At 37.5% G+C, this 12418-nt stretch overlaps 1 protein-coding gene across 4 annotated transcripts in view; it reads left to right on the forward strand.

Moving 5' to 3' along the window:
- The window catches only part of zgc:64002 (uncharacterized protein LOC393330 homolog), a 134255-nt gene extending 123105 nt beyond the window's left edge, over window positions 1-11150 (forward strand). For all 4 annotated transcript variants that reach the window (XM_051931887.1, XM_051931886.1, XM_051931885.1 and 1 more), the window contains exons 2-3: window positions 8179-8386; window positions 10627-11150. In XM_051931887.1, coding sequence (XP_051787847.1) covers window positions 8179-8386; window positions 10627-11056 — 638 coding nt within the window. In that variant the 3' untranslated portion in view covers window positions 11057-11150. The remainder of the gene's footprint in view (window positions 1-8178; window positions 8387-10626) is intronic.
- Window positions 11151-12418: the final 1268 nt, after the last annotated feature.

Here is a 12418-nt window from a genome sequence, read left to right on the forward strand (position 1 = left end):
CAGTTTTATCAAAACACACAAGAAATGTTACTAAATAATTATCACAAACTCAAGGTTATTTTCCCATGGGAATCAAAATCTTCACTTTTTTGACTAAGTAAAAGATCAGTCCTACTTTGCATTTCAGCCTTCCCAGAATACAACATACAAGTACATTGTTATACATAATAAAATAAAAAATAATGACATACTTATATAGAGAAAAAAATAATTCTATAACAGTTACGTATTTAAAAATAATTGAATGCATCCTATTTTAAAGTTTACTAAAGTCAATAAAAAACATTTTTTACTTCTATTTTGTTTTAAATTTTGGCAGTAAGCATCACCTCACAGAAGGTAAAAAATGGAAATAACTATTCAAGCAATTGTCTGATGCTTTATAGTCTTATCCACTTCTTTTTTGCTAATTGTGATTGTCCACAAGAGAGCAGACTGCTGTTGGATTATTTTACCTAAGTTTACTTGTGGTAGCTGCACACAGACCCCCATACCAGACCAGGAATGTAAAGTCAGTACGCTCTCCACATGACATGTATATTAGTTCCAGAATATGCTAGTTGAAATGTTAATTTTCCTCAGCTTTCCTAAAAGATAGCTGCACTATTGGCATTATTTGAAAATATATTGTGTGTTTCATTAAATTTCAAGTTATTATCTAATATGGTTCTCAAGCAGTTAAAACTACTAACTCTCTGAATCTATTCTGACTTGATGACTAGTGGTTGTACTGGTCCAGCATACCTGCCAATGTCAATGAGTAGCACTTTTGTCTTCCTCACATTTAGTTGGGGGTTTTGCTCTTGACACCACCTCTGCGTCTTCTTGGCCTCTTCCTCAACATGTGCCACACAGGTGTCAATCAAAGCTGTAACATCTGCAAGCTTGATAGCTAAACAATTGCTGTCAGAGCTTATCGAGCTGTTAGTATAGATAGAGAAAAGTATAGGGGTGATCACTGTGCCTTTTGGAGCTCCTATTGATACATGATGAGCTGTACAAATATACTGTAATTGTCAACCTTAGCAAACATCTCTAAGGAGAAAGTCCATAATCCATGGTGTGAGATAGGGGTCCACCTGTAACTCCTGTAATTTACTGCAGAGGTTATCAGGCTTAATGCAGTTATAGGCTCAAGTAAAGTCAATAAATGGTTTTCTCACAAAGGAGTGTGGTTCCTCAAATGTGTATAACTTGTACGAATTACAGTCATGACCGTATCTTCCTCTGTCTGTATAAGAACTGCAGTTCTGTATGTAGAGTGCAAGAACTGCAGTTGATCCAAAGAGGAGCAAACATGTAAATTGAGGCAAACAAGAACCATCCACTCCAGACATTTTGCCAAGAGAGATTTAAGGGCCTCAGAACAATAATAATTTAATTCACAATACTCTGCATCTGGAGTATTGTGTGCAGCACTTGAAGTTGTGCAGAAAAGAGCAACCAGGTGCATTCCACGGCTTAAGGACATGTCTTACTCTGACAAACGTAGAGAATTAAACCTGCTTAGTGTCAAGCAGAGAGATTGTGTGGTGACATAATCCAGGAATTTAAAGTCTTCAAAGGCATTGATAAAGTGGATCCAGCAGAATTTTTTCAGCTTAAGGGTGAATATACTCAAAGACATCAGTACAAATTAAGGGCAAGTGCATTTATGACTGAAGCCAAGAAGCACTTCTTTACACAAAGAGCTGTAGGAATCTGGAACAGACTACCAACACATGTAGTTGACATTTAAGAAGAATCTGGATGAGAAATTGGGAGAGCTTAGCTATTAGCTAAAAAATGGGTTTGAAGGACTCAATGTTCTCCTGTTATTTGTCAATTTTCTTTTGTTCCTTTGATTATTTGGTAAAATTTCAGAACTCTTCAAAAGCTTCAGCACCATGTGTTCTTTAAGGGAGTGATTGAAAAGCTGACAGAAGATTCATAAAGTTCTCCATAGGATTCTTTAAGGGCCCTTCCCTTAATTAGATCACTTATCTGCTGCTTTGTAAGGCTACACCTTCCTCAGAACTTCTTGTACATCCCTTTCAGTGAAAGGATCTGGGCCACTGCTTTCTTAGAGTTGTAACTGCAAATCTCTAATTAAGTTAGTAGCAGTAGAATTAATTCAATTCATTAACAAATTTAAATGGTGTGGGGAACAGCCCGGACACAGACAGGTAGTCGTCATAGTTTCACCCAACACACGTTTATTTACAATATGTACAACACAATAGTACACACAACCCAATGCCGAAGCACCAATCACCCCTTTAAGTCCTGGCCACAACACAATGCCTTTCACAGTCTCTGGTCCACCTCCACTCCTCTCCACCAAGCTTTGTCCTCTTCCACCCGACTCTTGCCCCTGACTGGAGGGAGGCGGCCCCTTTTATTCACCCCAGAAGGGCTCCAGCTGCATCCTGAGGGCTCGTAGCCACACCCCTGTGTGGCGGAAGCTCCAGCGGTGAAACCGGAAGCCCTCCGGGTGTCCCCAATACTCTTCCCCCCAGCACTTCCCGGTGTGGCGGAAGTACTGAGGTCCAACACTCCCAAGGCATTGGGGCGCCCCCTGGCGGTGACCATGGGCCCCTACAGTGATGAGCTTCCAAGCTCTGTACCCGTGGTCCCCACAGCAACCAGGGAGGACGCCCCCTCGTGTTCTGGAGGATCCACAAGCCCTCCTCCGGTCCTCCTGGGCATCCCGGCCGGGCATGAACGCCTGCCGGGCACCACAATGGCTAACTATATCTCTCACCCCTTCACCACCTAACCGCTAATCTGTGGTGAGCGTACTGGCACAAGAATGGTTGCCGTTGCATCACCTAGGTGGGTGCTACACATTAGTGGTGGTTGAAGTGGCTTCCCACTCACTATGTAAAGCACTTTCAATAGTGATAATAGTGCTATATGAATGTAAAGAATTATTATTATTGTTATTGTTATTGTGATTATTATTATTATTTTCAGACAATCCAAGCCAGGTGTCAGAAATCTTTTCATTGTAAAGCAATCTTTCTACTTTGTTCTTAAAGGCATTTTTAGCTTCTGCTATCTGTTTCTTAAGAGTTATTTGAATTTGTTTGAATTTGCTTATCTGCCCCAAAGGGAAAGCTTTATATTCTGACTGAATTAACTCTTTTATTTATTTTGAGTTTATCTTTGGATAACCAACCATCTCTCAGCCATTTTATAGCCTTTTCTGACCAAACCTGTTCTTGTTTTACTTGCATGTTTTCTCATTTCATTTCCAGTTCTATGTGAAAGTAGGAAGCAAATTCACAGCTTACTGGTCAGATGTACCAACAGGTGTCTTCGGTAGCAATGTATAAATTCCTTTAATGTTCCCATAGACAAAATCCCACCATTCTGTCTCCTCTTATGTAAAACTTTACAGGTTGTTTAGCTGTGTGAGCCAGACTTAAAATCACCCAAGATGAATTTGAGAGGCTTTGGGAGAATCATTTTCTCGTTCCTCAATACACTGACAAATTATCTGTCAGACGCAAGCTGTGTCTACTGTCAGAGATATATACAATATCTATCTATCTATCTATCTATCTATCTATCTATCTATCTATCTATCTATCTATCTATCTATCTATCTATCTATCTATCTATCTATCTATCTATCTATCTATCTATCTATCTATCTATCTATCTATGTATCTATCTACCAATTCAAACTTGCATTGAAGGCAATAGGAGAACAGAGAGACACTCAACAGTTCAATACCAGCTGAACACATTTTTTGTCTGACTATACAGTTAAACACCATCACTGATTATATAGAAGCACAGCCCTCCACCGGTAGCTTTATCTGTTGCTACCAGATCTCTGTCTGCATGAACCAGTTCCAGAAAGCTATTCAACTGAAGGACTTATTTCAGTACATCCTCAGATAAACATGTCTCAGTGAAACACAAGATGCAGGCATCTCCATATTCTTATATATAATGTACATCAACAGTGTGCTCATCAATTTTACTTCTCAAAGACCTCATGATGGCAATTAAAATCATAAGAAGTGTGGGGCTTGTTTTCTGTAGTTGCCCCACTTACCTCTTCTGTGTTGGGATTGCGGGTGTATGCCCCACCGCTGCCACCTCCGGGTCACAGATTTCAATAACTCCTTAGGTATTTCTATGTTAAAATCACACATATTCATTTGTCGTTTTATAAATAACAGTCCAGCATATCAATATTTAATCACACATGATGAATCCATTCCTTACTAATAAAATAAACAACAAATAAAAACAAAACGAAAAAACAAGACAGATTGCTTTCACAAGTCACCGGCAGGGCAGTGCCTCCAGTATGTATAATACCAGATTTTTTTCATATACAAATTCAAATACTTGTAAAGTTGAACAAACCTGACCCAAATATAATCTTATAATCTCATTAAAACATTTCATTTACCACATGCCAGTCAGAGACTTTGCTAAAAGAGACACAACCAACATTTTTCATTTTCCCTCAGTTTGTGGTTCAAATGACACTTTTCAGCTCTGATAATGATATGAGGATATACCAGTGCTTGCTTCCTAAAGACTGCACCACTAAAAAATCTGACACAGTATTGGAAAACCAACATTTCACTTAGGTTCTCAGATAATAAGTGGAAATCAGGACTTGGCAAAGTACACTGTTCAATCTTCATGAAACTCAAAATTGTACATCACACACATCTTTTTCAATTCAAATTAATGAAAATACACCCCATGTCAAAACTGTAGTTGTCAGCAATGTCATCAAGCACCTGCCTGAGTAGGTCAAGCTTTGGAAATGCCCGATGCTGAGACCTTTTTTGCTTATTTATGTATTATCTTGGACTCCAGATAAATCCTCTAACAGAACTGTTTGGAGTACCACCCAAAAAAACATTATTAGATAAAGAAAAATATATTGTGATAACTTACACAACACTGCTAATGTGTGGTGTATCGTCTCCAAAAGAAAGAATTCCCTCCCAACTATGACAAAAAATGTAAGAGAAATATTCTATGTTGCTTTATATTTAAAGGAATTAAATTTACTTAACAAGGAACAGCATAAAAATCCTTAGAGTCTGGCAAACTTTTTACAGGTTTATAACCAATTAATTAATTATGCTCAATCTCTGATAAACTTTTGGATGCTTCAGTATTTCTGAGTGATTATTTCACATTAAATCTTCATTGTTTGGTTTGCCTTCCGGATGGGTAGGATAAGGAGTATCTGCTCTCATATAATTTGATGTAGCATTGCATATACTGTATAACTAACTTATAACTCAGACTTTGTAAAGCAATCTTTAAACTCAGTGAAAATAAAATGGAAAAAAGAAATATTGGACAGGCAGTGAGTGCAGCGCACCGTACCATTTACAGCTGTACAGAATTTCAAGGCATCAGGAGAAGTAAGGAATAAACCAGTTTCATATAACCTATCAGTCAAGGATGTAAATATGTACCTAATTTCACAAAAGGTTAAGTATGAAACTATCCAGACACGATGACACTGTCCCACAAAAGTAAATATGATTTCCAATTGGAAACCTTCACAAAAATAAGTACTATATATATAAATACACAGGATGCTCAGCCTAAGTCAGAGCTGAACCTGCAGCCAAACCTGCTATTCCATAATGCAGCCTGCAGAATTTGTATTCCAAAGAAATTGTCATGCTGAGCATATACAGTGCATCCGGAAGGTATTCACAGCGCATCACTTTTTCCACATTTTGTTATGTTACAGCCTTATTCTAAAATGGATTAAATTCATTTTTTTCCTCAGAATTCTACACACAACACCCCATAATGACAACGTGAAAAAAGTTTACTTGAGATTTTTGCAAATTTATTAAAAATAAAAAAATTGAGAAAGCACATGTACGTAAGTGAATTTACCACAGGTGGACTCCAATTAAGCTGCAGAAACATCTCAAGGATGATCAGGGGAAACATGGCAAAGGCTGTGAATACTTAAGTATTAAGTATTCACAGCCTTTGCCATGTTTCCCCTGATCATCCTTGAGATGTTTCTGCAGCTTAATTGGAGTCCACCGGTGGTAAATTCAGTTGATTGGACATGATTTGGAAAGGCACACACCTGTCTATATAAGGTCCCACAGTTGACCGTTCATGTCAGAGCACAAACCAAGCATGAAGTCAAAGGAATTGTCTGTAGACCTCCGAGACAGGATCGTCTCGAGGCACAAATCTGGGGAAGGTTACAGAAAAATTTTTGCTACTTTGAAGGTCCCAGTGAGCACAGTGGCCTCCATCATCCGTAAGTGGAAGAAGTTTGAAACCACCAGGACTCTTCCTAGAGCTGGAAACCAGGCACCGCTCATCACCAGGCCAATACCATCCCTACAGTGAAGCATGGTGGTGGCAGCATCATGCTGTGGGGATGTTTTTCAGCGGCTGGGACTGGGAGACTAGTCAGGATAAAGGGAAAGATGACTGCAGCAATGTACAGAGACATCCTGGATGAAAACCTGCTCCAGAGCGCTCTTGACCTCAGACTGGGGCAACAGCTCATCTTTCAGCAGGACAACGACCCTAAGCACACAGCCAAGATATCAAAGGAGTGGCTTCAGGACAACTCTGTGAATGTCCTTGAGTGGCCCAGCAAGAGCCCAGACTTGAATCCGATTGAACATCTCTGGAGAGATCTTAAAATGGCTGTGCACCGACGCTTCCCATCCAACCTGATGGAGCTTGAGAGGTGCTGCAAAGAGGAATGGGCGAAACTGGCCAAGGATAGGTGTGCCAAGCTTGTGGCATCATATTCAAAAAGACTTAAGGCTGTAATTGCTGCCAAAGGTGCATCGACAAAGTATTGAGCAAAGGCTGTGAATACTTATGTACATGTGATTTCTCAGTTTTTTTATTTTTAATAAATTTGCAAAAACCTCAAGTAAACTTTTTTCACATTGTCATTATGGGGTGTTGTGTGTAGAATTCTGAGGAAAAAAATGAATTTAATCCATTTTGGAATAAGGCTATAACATAACAAAATGTGGAAAAAGTGATGCGCTGTGAATACTCTCCGAATGCACTGTAAATTAATTTAGCAGTGTTTGTTTCCTTTTTTTTTTAAACTATAAGCTGTTTTAACATGCCAACATATTTTTGAGCTAAGAAAAACACTTCCATGTAAAGATTTTAACAAGGATGTTAAACAAGTTACTCTCATGTGAAATGTTTTGATGTTGGTCATGATAGAAAATTACAGAATGGACAAAATATCTAGTAAATTAGAATGTATAAAAAACATGGAAATCAAAATTTTACTCTGAGTTTTTCCCTTGGCAATAGGGCAGCATCATTTTCTTAAAGAGTTTACAAGGTGGTGCAAGGATGCCCATGTTTTAACAATTAACTGTCATTAATTATTTCAGTTTCAGAAAAAAATACACATCATTACAATAAATTCAGCATATAAACTATCCTGGATTATTCAGTAATTCGGGAAAACTAGGGGCAAGGCAGGAAGCATTCCTAAAATGATATACATTCATATACACACACACACACACTGAGTTAATTTAGAGTCACCATTAGCCTAGCCTGCATTTCATTGAGATGTAAAAAGCTGAGCACCAGGAGAAAACCTGAACTGTACACCAAGAGTGCCCTGTTTTGAAATTATACCTACTTTATATTAGCAATAAAGAAATGTTAAATATTTTACTAAGATTACCTACATTTCTACAGTTATGTAAATCTGACACATGCGTAGTGCAGCTCTAGCTTACTGGGTTCAAATTGTGGCCTTCTCATGGTCTGTTTGAATTATACGCTTTGTTCCATTACATGCATGGGATTTGTCTTCATATAGATATATTCTTTCTCCTAAATCCTAAACATATGCAGGTTAGGGTTAAGGTGGCACAGTGGTAGTGCTGCTGCTTTGCAGTAAGGAGATTGTGGGTTCGCTTCCCGGGTCCTCCCTGTGTGGAGAGCACTTTGAGTAGTGAGAAAAAGTGCTATATAAATGTAACGAATTATTAAGGCCAGCTTTGAGATGACCGAGTGAAGATGAGTGTGCCCTTAAATAGATTCAGTTTCAAGAAATGAATGATTAGATGAATACATTTTTTATTAATTTTGCAGAGCCACTAATTTTAAAGTGTGTGCTGTGTTTCTGGAGATTATTCCACATTGACTCATCTTTTTCAATTTTACTGTTTTTGACAGGTCACATCACAGGTAAACTGCTTATTGAGATTGGAAGTGGTCCTACTTTACACAATGCTCTTATTGCTTCTGAATATTTTCAAGAAATTATAATGTCTGACTATACTGAGTGTAATAGAAAAGAAATTGAAAAATGGCTCAGGAGAGAAAGTGGAGCCCACGATTGGAGTCATGTCTCAAAGTTTATCTGTGACATTGAAGGCAAAAGGTATGAATCTTCATAACTTTACATCTTCTTACTTTCACTGCTATTTTGGATTAGTGTGACTTTCCAACAGTTTCCTTTTTCTTTGTCATTAGTTTTTCCCATTTAATTTGAAGGGGTGTGAAAGGCAGTTTTCAGACATGAACTGTTACACCTAATTATCCATTTGTTGAACACAAGATGTATGGTATCAAGACATAACCAGGCCACTATGATGCAAAATGAGGATGGGTGAAGTCTTCTGCTGTTGTAATAGTAGTGGTATTGTCAAAAATATTCTTCTTTGCATGCAGTATTTCCTCTAAGGTGCGAACATATTATAAGAGCAGGTGAAGAGAGTCCGCTATTCTCCTAACCAGAATTTGCCGTTGGTTCTTCTTGGCTTGTAGGTGACCTCGGTAGCATAGCAGACTGAGTCTTCGATGTGTGGAAAGACACAGTTTGTGGACTACTTGCCAAATGTATTTTTATTTATTTTATAACACAACTGTGAAGATAGGGCACTGAGCTACCCAAGAGCACTTCTTTTTTTTCTACCAATTCCTCCTCCTTCCTCCCTTAAATAATCAATAAACTTTATTAAAACTTCCTGACATTTAAAAAGCCCTAAGCAATTTTCCTTTAGCTAAGCTCTCCTTCTCAGGGGTGGGGTTTGATTTGTCTTCAATTTTGTTGGGTAATAAATTGATCTGTTTGTATGGAATGATTACAATGAAAATTAATAAAATAAAAATATATATAAAAAAAAAAAACTTCCTGACATGAACTCCTGCTTACAATATGCTGCCATGCAAAACTTTGTAGTTCAGCATACAATATTTTCCAGTAGTACTCAGAAGATCAAACTGGGAAATCCATCACACCAGCCAGTTTATAAATGACAGAGGGCACAGTGGCTAATCTCCCAGAAATCAGTTGTTACAGCCTAGGATTTCTGAAAATCTCATAGGTGAATCCTTTGATAACTGACAAAAAAACACACCCAATGAGTTTGTCTTATGCTCACTCCTCTCAAACATCATTCACTTAAAAGGTTGTCAAATTAGCCAAATAAATATACTGTAAACTAATTTCAAACTGAATCTAAGTATATTGGGTTTTACATATACTTTTGTAGTGTATGGGGCTTTTTAATATTTTTTATGATTATTGTAGCTGCATTTGACTGGTGTCCAAAACTTCTGCAGCTTCTGCTTTCTAATTGGGTTTTGGCAATGAGTGTGACACATTGGTACATAATGCAAATAATACCACAGTTCAAATGTCTTCATTTTAAAAGATCTGGTAAAATTTCAAAACAAAACAGTTTAAAATAAATAAAGAGGAAAACTGATAATACAAAATAAACGTTTTTATATAAGAGGTTTCTGTTCAAGGAGACCCAACTGCATCCTTCAAATGAATATGACACTTGAAAACAACAAGACATGGGGCACAGTTCAGACTGCCTTCCTTTAATGCCCATAAACAATCCAAATGGTGATTTCTCCTACATGTTAAATAAAGACTTCTTTTTAAACTTAAACACTGCCAGTGGATGATGGATTGTGTGTGCAGGAGAAGATTTGATAATGTACTTTGCACCACTGGATGCCACTTGAATGATGTGGGCATATTCTCTGTTTTCCACAGTTAAAGTAACAGAAAAAATGTAATTGAGGTAACCTTAATATTTTTTTTCTTTACATCTTTGTGCCTGTTTTAGGCATTAAGTACAAAATCAGCAGCCTCATAAGACAGATTGTGTTCAAAACAGTTTGTTTCTTGAGCCTGAGATAACTAAAATGAGATTATAATAGTGTTATAATTACAAAAAGAAAATCAGAAATTTAGTAGTTATGTTCTTTTTGTGCAGTTTACTGGAGACTCTGAGTTTCTCCTTCTTTCCAAGGATAGGTTGTTTGGTTGAATAGCGATACAGTGTGAATGTGAATGCACAAGTGAGAGAGTCCGAAAGACTTGCACACTGTCCGGGGCTGGTTTTCTCTTAAATGCATTATTGTAATTGGTTTTGATTTAGGAAGTATTGGATAAAATGCCTTTAACATGTTTAAAATGCAGTTTTCCTCGTTTGTTTTTAGTAACATATAACATTTATGCTTGAGTAATGCAATCAATTACTATAACTAGAGATGCCTGCCTTAACACCCATATCAGTAGTGGTTTGCAACGTAGATGGATGGGTACATTTTACATTTTCATAAAAACATTTCAAAACAGAGTGAAATTGTTTCTTTTTACAGAAGTACCATAGAAGAAAGAGAAGAGAAGACACGCAGTGTGATCAAGCAAGTTCTAAAATGTGATGTCACTCAAATCAACCCGTTCCACCCCATCGTTTTGGAGCCTGCAGACTGTCTGCTGACATCTCTGTGCCTGGAAGTTGCTTGTAAAGATCAGGAGGCATACCAGAATGCACTTGGGAATATTGCGACTCTTCTGAAACCAGGAGGAACTCTGATAATGATTGGTGTGCTGAAGGAGACCTTTTATAGATTAGGGAAGTACAAATACTCCTGCTTGTGTATTGACCAGAATTTTGTGAAGAGTGCTTTGCAAAAGCAAGGTTTTGTTATACAAAAATTTGAAGCAAAACCTGGTCCTGATAAGGCTACGAATATAATGTCTGATTTTGAGGAAATATTTTTTCTTGTGGCACAGAAAACAGGTTGACCTGCTATATATATGTGTCCCTGTTAGGCTGACTGGAGGTAGAATGAAAAGACCCAGTGTCCCAAATAATTAAAGATTTGATCAAACAATAGGATGCAAATTGTTGTAATGCATTTACTTCCAGCTTCACATCTCTTTCTTGGTTTCTCCTCCTTTGTACTTCTCACACACCTGTCTATCCCAATTTGTGGTGTAAGTACAACATATTCCTACACTACTTAAATGAGTACTCCAGCCAAAAACAATATTTTTCTCAAATGTTACTTACCCCATGTGCTTTATAGGGATGGTCAAGAAATATAAGAAAGTTTATGATTCGCAACAGGGAACCAATGCAGTACAACAGCAAACAATATCAAAATACCCATGAAACATCAATGAAAAAATTTCATGTTATTTGAATTACATAATCCACATGCCCGATGTCCTTTTGTATGGTCAACACGTGTACATTTTTTGCTGAAATATTATTATCTGTTATCTCAAGAAAACTCCACATTAGAAAGTCAACACGGAAAATGTCATTCGCACAATGATGTGCATTAGCATTAAAGACAGATTCTTCACCAATGAAGTAGGGGGCAGGTTAAACGTTCATTTGTATGTGCGCACACACACGATCCTTCTTTGTCTATGAGAGTGCTTTCTGGAAGTGGTTTATTTAAAAATATTTAAGTGGAAATACATGTTTTGGACATTTTGAGCAAGCAACTGGGTGGCTTTGCATGTAGATTGTACGTGATGAGTAATGTGAGATTTTTTCATGGACGTTTTGATGTTGTTTGCTGTTGTACTGCATTGGTCTCCTACCACAATTGTTGAACCATAAATTTTCTTACCCCGTTTCTGAAGGAAAACATGAGATTAAAAAATTTTCTCAGTCATCACTATAAAGTCCATGGGGTAATAAACATTAATGCAAAATATTGTTTTTGCGTAGGGTACTCCTTTAAGTATAGTACTTCAATTACAGTATGTAAGTTATACATTGCAAACATTGTAATGAATCCTGAATTACATTATACATACATATTTATGCAATATAGTCCTCAAGTCAAGAAGGGGCTCATATCACATAGACTGAAGGAATGTGAGAAACCTCAGGCGTTGGTGTCGACGTAAACTGGAGCAGTAATTCCACTATAGCATCCCTTGTCACAGATGCATTTAACTTGGATTAGTGGGGATGATGCAATTTTTTTCCCGTCTGCCAGCAGGTGCTGTAAGTACATGGACCAATTTCTTTTTGAATCTCCACAGGTTTATGAAATATTGAATGTGCTTTTGGACCATGTATTGGATTCCAAATATGCAACCTATCCCCTTTTGGAAAGTGAGGGATCAGTGCTCCATGTCTAGCAT

This window comes from Erpetoichthys calabaricus, chromosome 9 (genome assembly GCF_900747795.2).
Source record: "Erpetoichthys calabaricus chromosome 9, fErpCal1.3, whole genome shotgun sequence".
Lineage (NCBI taxonomy): Eukaryota > Metazoa > Chordata > Cladistia > Polypteriformes > Polypteridae > Erpetoichthys > Erpetoichthys calabaricus.